Genomic DNA, 18,449 nt, shown 5'->3' with positions numbered 1-18,449 from the left:
CGCCCCTTGTATACGCCAACCTATCACGGGGCTGGAGCGTCCGAAGCTGATTTGATAGGATTACTTGGCCGGAAGGTCTAGGGCGGATGATTGAGTACTAGCCGAAATGGCGGCGGCTGCAGCGATTCGTGGAGTCCGAGGCAAATTGGGTCTTCGTGAAATTCGTATCCATTTGTGCCAGCGCTCGCCCGGCAGCCAGGGCGTCAGGTGAGGCGCGGCCCAGTGAGGCGGGTGGGGTTCGGGGCGCCAGGGTCATGACCTCGACCTCCCGGGTGTTTGGAGAGGCCCGTGCCCACACCGCACGCGCGGTGCTCTCTCCTGCCCGCAGGGACTTCATTGAGAAACGCTATGTGGAGCTGAAGAAAGTGAATCCCGACCTGCCCATCCTAATCCGCGAGTGCTCGGATGTGCAGCCCAAGCTCTGGGCCCGCTACGGTGAGCGCGGGACGCAGGGAACCAGAGACCCCGGTAGGGGAACAAACGTTCCAAAAGAGAAAGGGCCGCCCAAGGTCACACAGAAACCTATACAGGGACTGGGACTCAGACTTCATCTTTGCTGTTGATCTTGATGTAAATAAGGAAATATACACTCGCAGAGTTAGAGTGTTTGTATCCAAGTAACATGTGGAGGCGGGCCCTGCCCTGCATAGGAATCGTTTTTGTAGTTCAGAACAGGTTTCAGTTAGGGGAGAAGAGATGCTGGTCCAGCCCCCCAACGTAGGTCCTTTCAAATTATCTATGGTCAGTGCGGGTCCAGGTGGCGTATGGGAATCGCAATAGTAAACCCTAAAATAATGCTGTGTTGACTATTTACTGCTAGGCCCTGTGTTGTTGTTTTTTTTTTAATATAAATTTATTTAATTGGGGGCTAATTACTTTACAGTATTGTGTTGGTTTTGCCTGTGTTGAGTGCTTTCCTGTCCAAATCTCTTGAACCTTAAGTATATGAGGAGTGGATTCCTTTTTCTCATCTTTTAGAGATTAGAACGCTGAACGAACAATTGTATGGAACATGCCTAACGTTATTCAGCTAAGATGCATAACACGGTTGAGCTTTTACATTTGTTCCCCAATCCTAGACTGCACTTCTGCCAGACTTAAGTAGCTGGCTCTTCAGGTTACAATTCAGGTAATCTTGTAGGTCTGAACTTCAATATCACCTCCTCAAAAAGGCATTTCCTGACCAGTTATGTAACATTGCCTCTTTACCCTATTTCATTTTACCAAGCGTTTATTAACATACTACCTGTGTCATTTTACCACAGTTTGAAAACTACCGTCATGTTGCCTGAACACAGAGACACAATAAATATTCATACTTACTGAATAATTGGGCTTCCCTGGTGGCTCAGATGGTAAAGAGTCTGCCTGCAATGTGAGAGACCCAAGTTCCATCCCTGGGTCAGGCAGATCCCCTGAAGAAGGAAATGGCAACCCACCCCAGTATTCTTGCCTGGAAAATTTCATGGACGGAGGAGCCTGCCATGCTACAGTCCATGGGGTCGCAAAGAGTCAGACACGACTGAGCGACTTCACTTTCACTCACTGAATAATGGTATTTTTAATCACAGCTTTTAATTACACTTTGCCTTAGGAATGTCTGGAGGGAGGCAGGGAGTCACACCCAGGGCAGATTGATTTTAACAGTGCAGCTAACTGCAGTATGCCATGCACTAAAAGTTGTTTGCAGGAAAAAAAATTTTCCTTCTGAAAGCTAGTAGGCTAGAGGAGATGGACACACAAATAACTTTAGTTTATGAACTACAGGATCCATTAAAAGGGCACAATTAAGAGGCAGGCCCATGTAATACTCTGTTCACAATGATTAATACTCAGTGCTACCATGCCCCTTAAAACCTCCCTGAAACACTTTCCTTCCCATTATGACCACCCAGAATGAGCCAAAATTCTACTTAGACCTGGGCTTCCAAGATATGTTAGAGACCCACTGGATAAATCCTAGGCATGTCAAATATATTTTGGTCGTATCTCTTTACTACCCTTCCTATCCTACCAAGAGTGTAAGTGGAAGACTACTTTGGTAGCCTGTACAGTGCAGAGTGAATAATTAATAATCCTCCTGTCTCCTCAGCATTTGGCCAAGAGAAGAATGTCTCTCTGAACAACTTCAGTGTTGATCAGGTAACTAGAGCCCTGGAGAATGTGCTAAGTAGCAAAGCCTGAAGTCTCCACTGAGGATTAAAAACAACAGCCCCAGAGTCTGGGCTCTGCTGGACTGAGTACAATGTGGAGAAATGTATTTTGTTCTGTATAAAGATTGTGCTGAAAATGCTGTCTAAAAATGATCTGATTCGCATCCCACCAACTACCCATTATTGTGCAACCATCTGAGGGAAAGCAGTTGAATATAAAAATAAAACTTATTTTATTCTGTTCCATCAAAAGCCATGAGTCACTGAATCAAAAAAAGGGAAAGAAGAAAAAAGGAGGTTCCAGGGACCTATATTAAGTACACCACACTGAGTTCCATCTGGTCCTCTTGCCTGGACAGTGCTGGGTGAAAGGGGAGGAGCTGGGATCCAGAGGTCCTTGCTTAGGCTTAGGTGTAGGAGCTGAGGGCATGATACCCTTATGGTTCTAAACCCCCAAAGGGGCTCTATGGGCCAGGACACTGGGGAGTATGGGAGATAAGGAGTGGAGTACATGACTTTCAGAAGTCAAGTCACCCATGAAGAGCTGTCTGCTGCAGAGCATGCACGCGATCCTGGAGCTGTGCCACCTCCTCATGCCTTTGTAAGGCCTGCAGCCCTGACTGCTGCAAGAAGGCCTGGGCAGCCTAAGAGCAGGGAAGAAAGAGATTCAACACTGGGTCCCTGAGCTGCAGCACACAAACACCACAGCCTTGAGTTAGCACCATCTCTTCTTGGAAGAGTGCATTCCCAACAAGAAGTTTGATTGAACCTGGAGCCCACATAGGCTAGCCAGGCCCAGAGAAATGATTAAAGACTGTAAGGAAGGGGGCCATGGTGGAACAGGGGGACTGGGGACTAAGGCCAGAAACCCACCCCTGGCTGATAGAGGAACAGCAGCTGCAGCAGCTCCAAACTCTGGCCTACTACTTCAGTGTCAGAGAGGGCCAGCGTGTCCAGCAAGGTGGGGAGCAGGAGCCCTGGCCATAGATGCTGACAGTAAGCGGGACCTTTCTCTGCAACGTTGCACAGAACTGTGAGCACCTGCAGACAGAAACATGTACACAGTACCCACAATGAAACCCAAAGCTGGAATGGAGTGCTGACCACATGCCCAGTCACCATGCCAAGCACTCTTAATATGCATATTCTGTAATCCCTTCAGGCACCCTCTGGTAGGATTACTATTCCCAATTATAAATGAGGAAACTGAAGCTTAAGGTGGTTAGCTGACATGCCAAAGGTTAATAACTAGTAAACTATAGTTTAGGAACTCACACCTAGACTGCTCTGTGACTGATGGTCTGGCCCTGAAGGAATCAATACCACACCACCTGCCAGCTCTCAGCTCAGGGTACTTCTGAGGGCTCAGGTCTGCTCCCACTGTTTTACACTTAGGCCACCGTATCTTGGACTCAAGGAACCCAAATACCTACCAATACGCTCACCACATTAGACACTGACAGCAAGTGCAAGAGGGGCTCAATCAGATCCAGGGAGATCAAGGAGGTACAGAAACTAGGACTGTTTGCTAAAAGGGAAAATGTCAGAGTGAAGTTCCTCCAACTCAGGCATGAAACCAACCCACTCCCAATCCTACCCACCTCAGCTCAGACCAAGAGGAAATATTCCTAGGAGCTAAAGGTCCAGGCCAAGGCAGATCATGGTGCTTACCAGTGAGGTTGTTAAGGAGCCAGAGGCCCTCAGGAAGCAGGCTAGGCTGTTTGTGGAGAAAGAACTGCAGAAGGATAAATAAGGCTGCCAGAACACGCTCATCTCGGAGATGCATTGGCCCTCCCACAGTCTCTGCTGCTGCCTCTGTCAGCAAGTTGCTTAGACACCGAACAACAGGGCATACCAGCTGTAAAGACAAGTAGGGATTCAGGTTTAAAGAGGAAGAGGCAACCTGCACACAAGCTGGAACTGAATCAGAAGGTCACCCAGATAGTGACCTGTCCACGTACCAGCTCCAGTCCTGCATCCTCAGTTCTCTGGACAGCCGCAGCCAAGTCCAACAGCAGCAGCCCCAGGGTGGTTAGAGCCCCCTGGGTGATGAGCAGGGCATTGTTGACCTGGCTGGGCAACAGGAAGCAAGCAGTCACTACTCAGTCAGTCCTACCTTAAGCTGGCAAACAGCCTAGGTCTGTGTGTTCCCTGGGCTCCAAGAAGAGAGGACCAGAGAAGAAAGAGACTCATCCCCACAATTCCAGAAACTAAAGCCTGAGTGTCATGGAAGGAAGCCCCAGGGGAAGTCTGTGGCACTTTCCCAATTACCCTATTACCTGCAGATGATGTAGTGAAGGCACCAGGCAAACTCCACAGCTACCCCAAGGTTCAGCTTTGGGCCAGGCTGTAACAGTTGCAGTATGTGCTGGGGGAGAGTAGAGCCCAGGACCAAGCTGTCAGTAGAAGCAGAGCGGTGAGTAGGAACCATGGAAGGCAAGATGTTAATCACTCTTCCCAAACCCGAAGAGCAGGTGGGAAAGTGCCCAAAACCCAAAACTCTTCCCAGTCAGGCGCATGGGGTTGAAATGTCCAATGCGTTGGAAACAAGACTCAGTCAGGCATCCAGGGGCTACACTACTGAGTAGGTCACACTTGCCTACACATGAGTATTACTTACGGGATGATCTTCTCTGGAGCTTCCTTAGCCTGCAGAAGCTGGGACAAGGCATATCCAAGGGCTTCCAGCACAGTCACATGGGGAGACTAGAAGCAGAGTAGGGATCTGACTCTGGAACCTAGGCCATAAGATTTCCTAAGACTTTCAATCCCTTAGCACAGAGAAGAGGCTAGAGCTGCCTAACCAAAGCAGGTGGGGCATGTAAGGAGATGGGTACTCCAGGAGGAAGAAAGGAGGTGGACACTCACCTGGATGCAGGCAGCCAAGGCTGGAACAATGCCCTGAGGCAGAAGCTGCCTTCTTACAGCCTCACTCTCCACAATCAGGTTACCCAGGGTATACAGACAGAGCTCCTGAGAGCAGAACAACAAAAGCACTGGACTTGGCCTCCCTCAGGATCTCAGGCCGGGGGTGGATGGGGTGGGGGGGCATGGGCGGGGGCTGGGGTGGGAATGGGAAAGATGAAGCATCCCAGTCCTTGAGAATGTGGGCACAGAGGAGTGGCAGGTGATGGTGCATGTATGGCTGTGGCTGTCAGGGAACCAGGTTTTCCTCTTTTACCTACCTGCCAGCTCAAAATGGACCCAAAAGCACAATTTTTAAATCCAACCCAAGAACAAGGTAGGACAGAACAGGGCTTACTATAAAGTCTGAGCTGTGACCGGAGAGGTAGGTGAGAAGGTAGGAAGTGGCTGGCAGGCAGGCCTCAGCCACCGCAGACTGCTCAGAGTGAGAGAGCTCATGAAGGCACCGAGCCGCCTCAAGCTGCAGCAGGGCCTGGTTGCTGGTCAGGAGCCCAACCAGGGTCCGAATGCTGCCCTCCAGCCTACATGAGTGAGCACCAGAGTCCTTCTCAGCTAGCGGCCCATTCCCTCCGCACCCCTGTCCATCCACCAGAGCCCCAGCCACCCACTCACATCATCCACACTGACCTGATGAAGGTCTGTTGTGTCTCAGGGTGCTGCAACCCTCGACGAAGGCTAACCAGAGCCCTCTCCCTCTCCTTTTCCTCTGTGCCCCGCTGGGCCAACCGCAGGAACTCCTGTATCTGCAGAACAGGGCAGGGAAATGAGACATGGCAACACATCAATCCCAAATAGCAAGGCATGAGTTCTGCTCTACTTCACCTGTGAGCCCTCCAATATGGCACGATCCCTAGAACTTGTCATTCACACAATTATGGCTAATAAATGCCAACCCTGCAGTAGAGTGGACAGAAGAGGGAATCAAAACTGTGTTAATTAATACCAGCCCTGCCACTTAATCTACAGGGGACTAAATCCAGTGTCTCACCTGAAAAATGGGAGTAACATCTACTTGGGTGTTTTACTGGGTTATTTCAATAACATTTAAACCTCTCAGCCTGGCATAACCTACCCCTCCAGCCATTGTCCCCATACAACTGACACTGCAACAACATTTAGCATAACATGACTTGTGTTTTCAGAGACGGCAATGGCACCCCACTCCAGTACTCTTGCCTGGAAAATCCCATGGACAGGGGAGCCTGGTTGGCTGCAGTCCATGGGGTCGCTACGAGTCGGACACGACTGAGCGACTTCCCTTTCACTTTTCACTTTCGTGCATTGGAGAAGGAAATGGCAACCCACTCCAGTGTTCTCGCCTGGAGAATCCCAGGGACGGGGGAGCCTGGTGGGCTTCCATCTATGGGGTCGCACAGAGTCGGACACGACTGAAGCGACTTAGCAGTAGCAGCAGCAGACTTGTGTTTTTTAATGTTTCCAAGCTTTTGCAATATCCATCCCTTCTGCCTGGGATACCATCCACAGGTCCTCCACTTCCTTCAGATTTCTCTTCTCACTGCCTCTGGGAAGTTCTTTCTGGTATCCTTTGAAAGACTCAGTGGTTTCTACTGTGCCTCATGTTTCCTTCACCACAGGTAGGAGCTCATCTGTCTCCTTTAGTGGGTTGGGAACATGTCAAAGAAAGGGACTCTTTTGTGTACCTGAGTACCCAACATAGGTGTCTTGGTACAAAATAGACACACAATGAATAAATGACGTAACCTAGGTATAAGTTCATCATAAAAACTATACACATAAACATAGGGTATGCCTGATGCTTACTAAATGAATAAATGACCTGAAATAAGTTCTTTTGTTCACTTATTCCATAAATGCTGAGCATCTACTATACACCAGATACTATATAGGCATCTGAATTTTCAATGATGACAAATAAGATAAAGTCTAGTTAGAAAAAAGGTAACAAACAAGAAAATTATTAACATTACATTCTGCAGACCTACTTTAGATGCAGCAAATGCAAAGGCCCTAAGAGAATAACGGGGCTGGTATAGTGTTCTAAGAACTGAAAAGAGGACAATGTGGCTGAAATGAGTAAACTGATAAGATTGCAAATGGCAGAGGTTATACTATGCTAGAGTGTGTAGATCACAGGAAGGATTTTGGACACATCTGCCTGATGTGTAAAGAATGAATTTTTTTTAATTAATAGGAGGGTAATCACTTTACAATACTGTGGTGGTTTTCGCCATACATCAACATGAATCAGCCACGGGTGTACAGGTGTCTCCCATCCTGAAACCCCCTCCCAAAGAATGAATCTGAGAGAGGCAAAATTTCGGTAGATGACCTGTTAAAAGGCTTCTGTTAAGCATGCAGAGAAGAGGGTACTGTCAATTTTGACGGCAATGCCATGTAAAGACTTAGGAGGCAAAAAAAGGGGGGGGGAGGGAGGGGAGGACTTGATGATGTACTGGTGTGGGGGTAAGGAAAAGAGTTGTCAAGAATGATTTCCTGGTTTCTGGCTTGGCCCACTAGACGGATGGAGAAGCAAATGGCAACCCACTCTAGTATTCTTGCCGGAGAATCCCATGGAGAGAGGAGCCCAGCGGGTTACAGTACATGGGAGTCACAAAAAGTCGGACAAGACTGAAGCGACTGAGCACTAGACGGATACAGATGTTGAAGGGTCCGCGTTCAGGTTTGGAGACAACCCTCGAGTACAACAGAAGGAATTTGCCGCCTAGTGAGTGTAACTGTCATCACGCACCCTGACCGCTCACCTCTGCTTCTCCGAGGATCACGACCACACATCCCCCTTCGGCTTCCTCCGTAGCTCCGTCTCTCAGCAGCCTCTTGCTGACCAGCTGCTGCTCCCTCCGCGCCTTCCGCAGTGCTGAGGGGAAAGGAGCCGGCTGAGCATGGGAGGAGAACCCACAACCCAGGGGCTCGTCCCGTTGCCCCATCCCCGACCGCCATAACCCCATCCTCCCGTGTTCCCTCGCCGACCCGCACCTGCCTCCCGCTCCCGCCGGCGGCACCGTAGCTCCTCCACTCCGCAGCCTGACGGCCTGAGGAGGCCCCGCCGTCCGCTCCACATGATAGAAGTGGAAAAATTCTGCACGAACTGGAGAGCCAACAACTTTACCCAGAGATCCACAACAGAACACAGCCAGCGCAGGCGCAGCGCAGGGCGGAAGGGGAGGTGCCAGTGGACCGGGCACGAAGCGAAGTGAAGGCGGGGCGGAACGAGGGGGCGCGACCACAGGCCAGCCTTGGCGAAGCGGCGAGAGGGTGGGGCAGACGGAGGGAGGGAAGATGCAAAGAGGATTGGGTGGGGCGAAGGCGGGGAGGGGCCACTAATTGAGGGATGGGACCTTCAGCCAAGCGAATTTCAAGTAGCAGCTGTGGCTTCGGGCTTCTTTGGTGGCTCAGTGGTAAAGAATCCGCCTGCCAACGCAGGAGACATAGGTTCGATCCCTGGAGAAGGGAATGGCAACCCACTCCAGTATTGTCTGGAAAATCGCATGGACAGAGGACCCTGGCAAGCTGTCCCTCTGCCTTCGGTTTTTCGGCTTCCGACACTGAAAACCCCTGGCTACTAGTGTCAGCAAACATAACCTTCCCACTCCTAACACAATCTAAAAGAACATTCAAAACTACCCTGAGTTCTAGAGGAACTTCCTTGGAGTCCAGGGGTTAAGACTCCATGCTTCCGTTGGGGCCGGCGCCGTTGGATCCCTAATCGGGAAACTAAAATCCTGAGTGCCCCTTTAAAAGCCCCGCAAGCAAAAAAAAAACAAAAAAACACACTACTCTGAAGATATCGAATGCCGTTTCACCAATAACAATGATTCTCAGTAATGAGTGCTAGCTAAACCCTGGACGTTGCCATGACAATTACCCCCATTTTCAGTTCAGTTCACTTCAGTCGCTCAGTCGTGTCCGATTCTTTGCGACCCCATGAACTGCAGCAAGCCAGGCCTCCCCGTCCAACACCAGCTCCTGGAGTCCACCCAAACCCATGTCCATTGAGTCGGTGGTGCTATCCAACCATCTCATCCTCTGTCATCCCCTTCTCCTCCTGCCCTCAGTCTTTCCCAGCATCAGGGTCTTTTCAAATGAGTCAGCTCTTTGCATCAGGTGGCCAAAGTATTGGAGTTTCAGCTTCAACATCAGTCCTTCCAATGAACACCCAGGACTGATCTCCTTTAGGATAGACTGGTTGGATCTCCTTGCAGTCCAAGGGACTCTCAAGAGTCTTCTCCAACACCACAGTTCAAAAGCATCAATTCTTCTGCGCTCAGCCTTCTTTATAGTCCAACTCTCACATCCATACCTGACCACTGGAAAAACCAAAGCCTTGACTAGACGGACCTCTGTTGACAAAGTAATGTCTGCTTTTTCATATGCTGTCTAGGTTGGTCATAACTTTCCTTCCAAGGAGTAAGCGTCTTTTAATTTCATGGCTGCAGTCACCATCTGCAGTGATTTTGGAGCCCAGAAAAATAAAGTCAGTCACAGTTTCCCCATCTATTTGCCATCAAGTGATGGGACCAGATCTTAGTTTTCACTCTCCTTTTTCTCTTTCATCAAGAGGCTCTTTAGTTCTTCACTTTCTGCCATAAGGGTGGTGTCATCTGCATATCTGAGGTTACTGATATTTCTCCCAGCAAGCTTGATTCCAGCTTGTGCTTCATCCAGCCCAGCATTTCTCATGATGTACTCTGCATATAAGTCAAATAAGCAGGGTGACAATATACAGCCTTGACGTACTCCTTTTCCTATCTGGAACCAGTCTGTTGTTCCATGACCAGTTCTAACTTTTGCTTCCTGACCTGCATACAGGTTTCTCAAGAGGCAGGTCAGGGGGTCTGGTATTCCCATCTCTTTCAGAATTTTACACAGTTTATTGTGATCCACACAGTCAATGGCTTTGGCATAATCAATAAAGCAGAAATAGATGTTTTTCTGGAACTCTCTTGCTTTTTCAATGATCCAGCGGATGTTGGCAATTTGATCTCTGGTTCCTCTGCATTTTCTAAAACCAGCTTGAACATCTGGAAGTTCACGGTTCACGTATTGCTGAAGCCTGGCTTGGAGAGTAAAAATCCCAATTTTACAGGTGAGAAAAATGAGACAAATACAATTATGGGTCACTGTTCTGCATAAAAGGGAATGGCATTATTTTTGCAATAAAGTAATTGTTTCATGAACTTTGAGCGCCACTAATCTACTAGGTAATGGGGAAACACTGGTGAATTAAACACCATGTTCCAGGGAATTCCCTGGCAGTTCAGTGGTTAGGACTAGGTGCTTTCACTGCCATAGCCCCAGGTTCAATCCGCCCTCTGGAACTAAGATACTGAAAGCTGGGTGGCACTGCCAAAATAAAAACTGCTCCATACCCTCAAAATCTGAATTGTGCCCAACTAAGCCCTACATGGTCTATTTCCTGCATACCTCTCCAGCCGTGCCTTACTCATCTCTCCTAGGATTTTTGTTCCCTAAACAAGCCTTGCACTCTTTTCTCTTCTGGGCTTCTGCACAGGCTGTTCCATTGTCTAGAGCCCAGTTTTTGCCACCCCATCTCTACTAAAACCAGCCTCCTTCCTTTAACTAACACCATCCTCAAGATATCCACTGCCCTTCTCAGAAGAACTGGACCAGGCCCCGTTTGAGAGCATGTAGCACCATACACTTCTTCATAACCCTTTTCACAGCTGTCATTGTTACAGTATAGTTTTTTGATGTTTTCTCCTCCCAAACCCCCTTCACAACTCCAAGAGAGTAGAGTCCTGGTAGCACTTAAGAATTTTTATTGAGGGAATTCCCTGGTAGTCCGGACTCCATGCTTTCACTGCTGAGGACAGAGAGTTCAGTCCCTGGTGGGGATCTAAGATCCTGGGCAAGGTGTGTGCCAAGAAAAAAAAGTTAAAGAATTCTTAAAGAAACTGCTGATCTTTTGAAATTAAAAGACACTTGCTCCTTAGAAGAAAACCTATGACAAATCCTGGACAGCATATTAAAAAGCAGAGACATTACTTTGCCAAAAAAAGTTCAGTAGTTGTGAGAGTTGGACCAAAAAGAAGGCTGAGCGCCAAAGAATTGATGTATTCAAATTGTGTTGCTGGAGAAAACTCTTGAGAGCCCCTTGGACAGCAAACAGATCAAACCAGTCAATCCTAAAGGAAATCAATCCCGAATATTCAGGAAGGACTGATGCTGAAGCTGAAGCTCCAATACTTTGGCCACCTGATGCAAAGAGCTGCCTCATTGAAAAAGATCCTGAGGCTGGGAAAGACTGAAGGCAAAAGGACATGGGGGCAGCAGAGAATGAGATGGTTAGATAGCATCACTGACTCAATGGACATGAATCTGAGCAAACTCTGGGAGTTAGCGAGGGGCGGGGAAGCCTGATGTGCTGCAGTCCATGGGGTTGCAAAGAGTCAGACACAACAGCAATTTTTTGAAAGCTACTACTTAGGCAAAAGTGCAAGTAAGAACAAATCCAGGAAAGGAAAGTGTTCTTTGAACCAACTGTTCTTCAAACCAACTTCCTTCCCTTGGATTTAATTCCACTTCTTGGAGTCAGTCAAGGAAGTCTGATTTCTTCAACAAAACGTCTAGTTAAATATCTTCAGAGCATCATGTTATCCTCCACATTTTCTCTTCAGCTCCAGCATCCATCCAGCCTCTGGACAATCATTTATTGAGAATTATTTATTTATTTAGTGGAAGCATGGAGCCCTAGCCCTCAGACCAGCAGGGAATTCCCTGAGTATCATTATTGATGCACCATGATCTGGCTGGGGAATAGGATCTGGGTCTTGTCCCCTTCCTTATGGGACAGGCTAGCTTCTGACACCTACATCTTTCTCATAATATGAAAGATAAGGCAAGTCCCCAGGAAAAATCTATGCTCTGCCCAGAGTGTCTGCTCAGTTACAGCTGCCCAAACTATTTTTGTTTTTGTTTTTTCTTTTTTGGTGGGGGAGGAGGGCTTGTTTTTGTTTGTTTGTTTTGTTGCACTTATCTGCCTGGCAACACTGTTAATCCTGTAAGAAACAGCTCTGTGTCCTACTACAGGCCTAGCTGTTTCTTTCTCTAGAGCTCCCACAAGTCCTTATTTTCTCCTGTGTAAGAATCCTGTTCACCATGGACTGTAGTTCTGTGTCTGCGTTTGCCTCCCCCACCTCCTAGAGTACTTGAGGAGCTATGTGATGGTCACATCAGCATCCTGAGGCTTGGCATCAGCTCTGGCACTTGGTAGACAAATGATGGATATTTTTTGAATGAAGCTGTGACTTGGGGATTTTGCAGAACCATTATTGCCCCTCTTAACTTGGAGTGTCTACCATAAGATGATGGAATCTTTTAAATCACTTTTAAAAATTGAAGTATAGTTCATTTATGTTACATTAGTTTCAGGTGTACAGCAAAGTGATTCAGTCATTTATATATATGTATATATATTCTTTTTCAGATCCTTTTTCATTACAGGTTACTATAAGATATTGAATAGAGTTTCTGCACTATACAGTAGATCTTTGTTGCTAAGGTGATGGAATTTGCTGAGGAGGCAGGCTTCAGTAGCCTGGGTCCTGTGAATGCAGAGACTCTGCTGAAGACAACAATGAAGGGCTACTGCTACAACCTTAGTGGTAGTGTTGGGATTCCAAGCCTGTTTGTCTGACTGCAGTCAGTTGGTATATTTCACACTAAACTATACTCATATCTTGGTCCTCAGGACTGTCCCAGTGACATGGTCAGGCCTTTAGGCATGACTTTGGGTATTAGGACATGCCCAACAGGACATACAGGAGGCAGTATGGTCCAATGTGGGTTCCTTGTTTGGAATGGGGAAAAAGGGAAGTGAGAATTCAAATGTTTTTATGTAGCTCTTTGCCCAGAAATCTAGAAGTTCAGACTTACAAGGGCTCTTTTAAAAGTATAGCCCTTCTGAAACTGAAGGCAGTCATCAACTAGATCTCTTGAACTGTAACTTGCTTAATAAATAATATCATGTAACTTGCTTTCACCAATCAAGCTCGCCTTAGCCTTAATCGTTCCTGCAAATTACATACCCTCATGTAGCTTACACAGTATGTCACAAAACTCCATTAATACCTCTTTGTGGGTAATACCTCTGATGTATGGATCGCTATAGTAATGGTTCCTTAAGCTGATTTTTCAGGAATTTAGAGTCAGCTCTTGTCCAGTTCACATTCCAGCTGATTAAGACTGCTTGAAACCACAACCCTCCAACCAGGTCTGTGTGAGTGCTGGATGGATGGCCTTTTGATGTCAGAGGGCCAAAACTTCACCCTCAGACCATGCTAATACTACCATTTTATGAATGTCCCTTCCATGAAGAAGCATATAACTCAGATACACCTGAGCAGAGTACTGATTACCTCACCGTTTTTCCTGTCCCCAATTACCTTCTTCTGCACCTCCAACCAATCTATACCCTTCACCCATAAATATCCTAAGCCCCTTTCCATTGAGGAGGTAAATGTGAGATTTGTTCTTCCTGCTCCTCAGATACCTCATGAATAAATCCTTTCTACAAACTTCAGTGTTTCAGTGTTTGGCTTAATGCCTGTTGGCCAAACGAACCTGGTTTGGTAATACTTCCCCACCCTCTGGGACATTTGCTTTTCTTTTCTTGAAAGAGTAGGTGAGTTACTAATTAATCCTCATTCAACATAGGTCCAGCTTTTCCTTCCTAGGACATAGGAATTGTGCTGGGGAGAGGGCAGGAGAGAGCTAGGTGCAAGTGAGAAAATTATATTAGGAATATCTTGTTTCTCAAATGTCAGGATAGAGAAGTGGAAACTAAGAGAGCGAGGCACTTGGCCAATGTGTCTCTGTTCAACACATAGACTTCTCTACTTTTAAGAAAGCTGTTACTTTAAAAATTGTGAATCACCACATTGCACACCTGTTACACATAACATTGTACATCAATTATACTTCAATTTAAAAAATCTATCAGGATTACCTTCTCCTAAGACACACCTGGAGAAGGCAATGGCAACCCACTCCGGTATTCTAGCCTGGAAAATCCCAAGGACAGAGGAGCCTGGTAGGCTGCAGTCCATGGGGTCCTTGAGAGTCGGAAAAGACTGAGTGACTTCACTTTCACTTTTCACTTTCACGCATTGGAGAAGGGAATGGCAACCCACTCCAGTGTTCTTGCCTGGAGAATCCCAGGGAAGGGGGGCCTGGTGGGCTGCCGTCTATGGGGTCACACAGAGTCGGACACAACTGAGGCGACTTAGTAGCAGCAGCAGCATGACACACCAAAGCTGGCCGATGAAGATTTTCACTGTGTCTGTAACTTCCCTGGTGGTCCAGTGGTTAAGACTGCACTCCCAATGCAGGGGTGTGGACATTCAATTCCTGGTCAGGGAACTAAGATCACACAAGCAGCAGGGCCAAAAAAATAAAAATCTGTTACTTTCTTAATAAACACATTTAAAGAACAAGTCAGCAAAAAAACAAAAAAGGACGTGGGGGGAAGCTGTTCTTTAGACCAACTTCTCTGGAACTAGCCCTTGGAGTCGATCAATGAAGTTTGCAGTCTCTTCCACAAAATATCCATTTAAATATCTGAGGCTATTCAGGGAGTTGAACTTGGGTAACAGGAAGTTAATAACAACCACCAAGACTAGAGAAAAGTTATGGAAAGGGTACTTTCCCTTGGGTACTTTACTCAGGCTGAAACACTGGGATAGGGGCAGGGGACATTGAAAATCCTGGCCTGAGGAACTGGGGATCTCCTTTTCTCCAACCCAGACAAGCCTGGGGGCATCTGAGTCATCTGGGCACTGCCTGGGTCAGAGGAATAGAGGCCTTGTAAGATCCTTCCTGTTATAGCCCCTCTCCAGGCAACATCCTTCATTGCGAAATTTCCAGGAAGAGTAGCGAATGGGTTGGCTGGGAGGAAGAAAGGTGGGGAGTGACAGGGTTCAAAGAAGGGGGAGCAGAGCGACATCACAGGGTTACATAAACTCTCAGAGGCTGCCAAAGAGTAAAGACAGATAGGTTTGTGGAGCCTGGAAGCCGGCGTGAGCCACTGTAAAGGAAAGAAGCCACAGTCCAGCCGACAACCAGAGAGAGAGGCAGAGGCTCTGAGGATCTACCGACTATGGTGAGAGTATGTTCTTGGGGCCGAAGCGTGGGCTATTTGGGGAACCTTAGGAACAGGCTTGGGCCGCCCTGACCTCCGCTGTCTTTCCAGGTGTGCGTGCCCTACCTGTTGCTGCTGCTGCTGCCGCCACTGCTGCGTGTGTCTGCGGACACAACAGAACCCTGCGAGCTGGACGACGACGATTTCCGTTGTGTCTGCAACTTCACGGATCCGAAGCCTGACTGGTCTAGCGCCGTTCAGTGTATGGTTGCCGTAGAGGTGGAGATCAGTGGCGGCGGCCGCAGCCTGGAACAGTTTCTCAAGGGAGCCGACACCAACCCGAAGCAGTATGCTGACACAATCAAGGCTCTGCGCGTTCGGCGACTCAAGCTGGGCGCTGCACAGGTTCCTGCTCAGCTTCTGGTCGCCGTTCTGCGCGCGCTCGGGTACTCTCGTCTCAAGGAACTAACGCTTGAGGACCTGGAAGTAACCGGCCCAATGCCCCCGAAGCCTCTGGAAGCCACTGGGCCTGCGTTCACCACCCTCAGTCTCCGTAACGTATCGTGGGCAACAGGAGGTGCCTGGCTCGGCGAACTGCAGCAGTGGCTCAAGCCTGGGCTCAGGGTGCTGAACATTGCCCAAGCACACTCGCTTGCCTTTCCGTGCGCAGGGCTCTCCACCTTCGAGGCGCTCACCACCCTAGACCTGTCTGACAATCCCAGTCTCGGCGACAGCGGGCTGATGGCAGCTCTCTGTCCGAACAAGTTCCCGGCCCTCCAATATCTAGCGCTACGCAACGCCGGGATGGAGACGCTGAGCGGAGTGTGCGCGGCGCTGGCGGCAGCGAGGGTGCAGCCCCAAAGCCTGGACCTCAGCCACAACTCGCTGCGCGTCACCGCCCTGGGCGCTACCCGATGTGTCTGGCCCAGTGCACTAAGCTCTCTGAATTTGTCGTTCGCTGGGCTGGAGCAAGTGCCTAAGGGACTGCCCCCCAAGCTCAGCGTGCTTGATCTCAGCTGCAACAAGCTAAGCAGGGAGCCGCGGCGAGACGAGCTGCCCGAGGTAAATGACCTGACTCTGGACGGAAATCCCTTTCTGGACCCTGGAGCCCTCCAGCACCAAAATGACCCGATGATCTCCGGCGTGGTCCCAGCCTGTGCGCGTTCTGCCTTGACCATGGGGGTGTCAGGAGCCCTGGCGCTGCTTCAAGGAGCCCGAGGCTTCGCGTAAGGCCGGGGGAAGAGAGGGGAGAGGAATGAATTGGTTCAGATTGCCCTGGCTCCGGGAGACCCTAGCCAGGACATCTCAACCAACCAGCCTTCTGCCCCATCCTTATTAAAATCTTAACCAGCAGATCCGTGTCATTCACTCAGCAGATGTTTACTGGGCACACTACTGGACAGGGAATCCATTATACTTAAACTTTCTTCATCCTAACTTGCTAGAAACCATACCCGCCCCACCATAGAAAAGAACTACGGGGGCAGAAGGGGTATGGAAAAGTTGAGTGTCTAGGGCTGCGTGGGAGAACCAAGGGTTTCCCTGCCATTTGGGGTTTTCTGAACAGATTACTAGAACCTGTGTTAAAGGATGTTTGAATGGTAAACATGCCTGGAAGGATACTAAATGTTTCCTCTCTGGTGCATTTTCCAAGAGCCAGCTGCTCCCTTTCCAAGGTAATAAAACCCAGAGGCATTTGCTTATTCTTACTCTTTTTTTTTTCCTCCAACCCCCAGTGAGGAAAGACAGCTATGCTACTATTTCTACCTAAGCTCTGAGGTTTATAATTTCAGGGTTGCTCTCCTGTAGTGTAGAGCCCCTCTGCCCACAGAGGTACACTGATTTTCACTCTGTCAGGTAATAACGGGGGAGCTTGAGAATGGGGAACTGATGCAAGATGCTGTAATTTAACCTTCTCTGAACCAGAGATTTTGCAATTATGTTAATATACAAATGTATGATTGTTCTTTGATTTGCAAGCAGTATAACATCTCAGACCCTTCACAGCTTCTTTGGACCCCTGCACACGGCAATTAACAGTATATGTCCCCTGAACCACATTATCTCAGAGACCCAGGACATCAACCAAGAGGGACTGTTCCTTCTAAGGGTTCCTTCTTCACCGCATCAAGGAGGTAGTCACATCCATAAGGGATCTAGATATGCCTCAACGGGGACCTGAAGAGGAGTGGGGAGAGGCATGTAAACATAGCCCTTCTCCTGCCTGTCTCCCTCCAGTGTCCAGAACCACACAGATAGGAACAGAGAATGCACATTATTACATTGAAGGGAGAGTTACACAGGTCATCAGACTCAAAGAATCACAGGGACAGCTAAATAAACTGCCAATCTGTGTGGCCAAACCTCACTGGCTCCATTTTGTCAGTTTCATCTTAGGCCCACAGTCCTGCCCCCTCCCCTCTCTGCACAACTGAGCTTTACTCTACTCACAAGGAGTGTACCCAAGCCAGATAACTTACCTAATTAGCTTTTACTCTTGCCTTCATCTGATATGAAAACGGGAAGAAAAAAAAAAAAAACGGAAACTGGAAGGATGCCTTTTGCTGACACAGATGGTTAACGGTCATGAGACCCTCAGGGAGGAAAAAGCCCAGGTTCCCTTGGATGCAGATGTGCAGCTTACTTGGTAGTCAAATTCTGTTTTTAGCCTTGACCCCTTTAAATCTCAGGTATCCCCATCTCAGAGTGCATCTGTGAGTGCCTCTGGATCTTGGCTGTATGTAAATTCACAACACCCGCATTATGTAAGTAACATGGCTGTATGTCAGTACCCACAATAAACTTCAAACTGTACTTTATGGAGTTGCCTGCTTCGTTTTTTCATCTCAAAGTTCTTTCTCAGTCCGATGGATATTATTCAATATATCTGCTTCCCAATATTTTGCATGTCGATAGTTTTCCCAATACCATTTTTTGAAAAGACATTGAATGGACTTGGCACCCTTGTTGAAAATCATTTGACCGTGTATGTCAGGTTTTATATCTGGGCTCTCTATTCAACGGTGGTTGTAGTGGTTTAGTCATTAATTCATGTCTTTTGCAACCCCATGGACTGTAACCTGCCAGGCTCCTCTGTCCATGGGATTTCTCAGGCAAGAATATTGCAGTGGGTTGCCATTCCCTTCTCCAGGGCTCTTTTCAATGCTACTGGTCAATATATCTGTCTTCATGCCAGTACCATACTGTTTGGTTATCTCTGTAATAAGGTATGAAATCAGGACGTGTGAGGTCTCTAATTTTATTCTTCTTTT

At 48.1% G+C, this 18,449-nt stretch overlaps 3 protein-coding genes across 5 annotated transcripts; 2 read left to right on the top strand and 1 right to left on the bottom strand.

Moving 5' to 3' along the window:
- The first annotated feature begins 49 nt into the window (after nucleotides 1-49).
- Nucleotides 50-2,405, top strand: NDUFA2 (NADH:ubiquinone oxidoreductase subunit A2). Its single transcript, XM_055555595.1, has 3 exons — nucleotides 50-207; nucleotides 329-435; nucleotides 2,093-2,405. Exons 1-3 carry the CDS (start codon nucleotides 107-109, stop codon nucleotides 2,182-2,184), a joined length of 300 nt encoding a protein of 99 aa, XP_055411570.1. The 5' UTR covers nucleotides 50-106; the 3' UTR covers nucleotides 2,185-2,405.
- On the bottom strand, nucleotides 2,368-8,250 carry TMCO6 (transmembrane and coiled-coil domains 6). 2 transcript variants are annotated; one of them, XM_055555538.1, is made up of 12 exons: nucleotides 8,055-8,248; nucleotides 7,823-7,935; nucleotides 5,706-5,821; nucleotides 5,416-5,599; nucleotides 5,022-5,126; nucleotides 4,774-4,859; nucleotides 4,433-4,549; nucleotides 4,115-4,226; nucleotides 3,825-4,011; nucleotides 3,587-3,681; nucleotides 3,027-3,194; nucleotides 2,368-2,797 (listed from the first exon to the last, which is right to left on the bottom strand). In XM_055555538.1, the coding sequence occupies exons 1-12, from the start codon at nucleotides 8,137-8,139 to the stop codon at nucleotides 2,684-2,686; spliced, it is 1,482 nt and encodes a 493-aa protein (XP_055411513.1). In that variant the 5' UTR covers nucleotides 8,140-8,248; the 3' UTR covers nucleotides 2,368-2,683. The 2 variants fall into 2 exon arrangements, with proteins under 2 accessions (XP_055411513.1, XP_055411521.1); XM_055555546.1 differs by lacking the exon at nucleotides 4,774-4,859 and having other exon boundaries at nucleotides 4,115-4,222; nucleotides 8,055-8,250.
- Nucleotides 8,251-14,981: 6,731 nt separating this feature from the next.
- Nucleotides 14,982-17,989, top strand: CD14 (CD14 molecule). Of its 2 annotated transcripts, none has more exons than XM_055555570.1 (2): nucleotides 14,982-15,204; nucleotides 15,289-17,989. In XM_055555570.1, the coding sequence occupies exons 1-2, from the start codon at nucleotides 15,196-15,198 to the stop codon at nucleotides 16,405-16,407; spliced, it is 1,128 nt and encodes a 375-aa protein (XP_055411545.1). In that variant the 5' UTR covers nucleotides 14,982-15,195; the 3' UTR covers nucleotides 16,408-17,989. The 2 variants fall into 2 exon arrangements, with proteins under 2 accessions (XP_055411545.1, XP_055411550.1); XM_055555575.1 differs by having other exon boundaries at nucleotides 14,984-15,198.
- The last annotated feature ends 460 nt before the right edge of the window (nucleotides 17,990-18,449 follow it).

The sequence above is a fragment of the Bubalus kerabau genome, chromosome 1 (genome assembly GCF_029407905.1).
Source record: "Bubalus kerabau isolate K-KA32 ecotype Philippines breed swamp buffalo chromosome 1, PCC_UOA_SB_1v2, whole genome shotgun sequence".
NCBI classification, from domain to species: Eukaryota; Metazoa; Chordata; class Mammalia; order Artiodactyla; family Bovidae; genus Bubalus; species Bubalus kerabau.
This window is presented reverse-complemented; position numbering and strand designations above follow the sequence as displayed.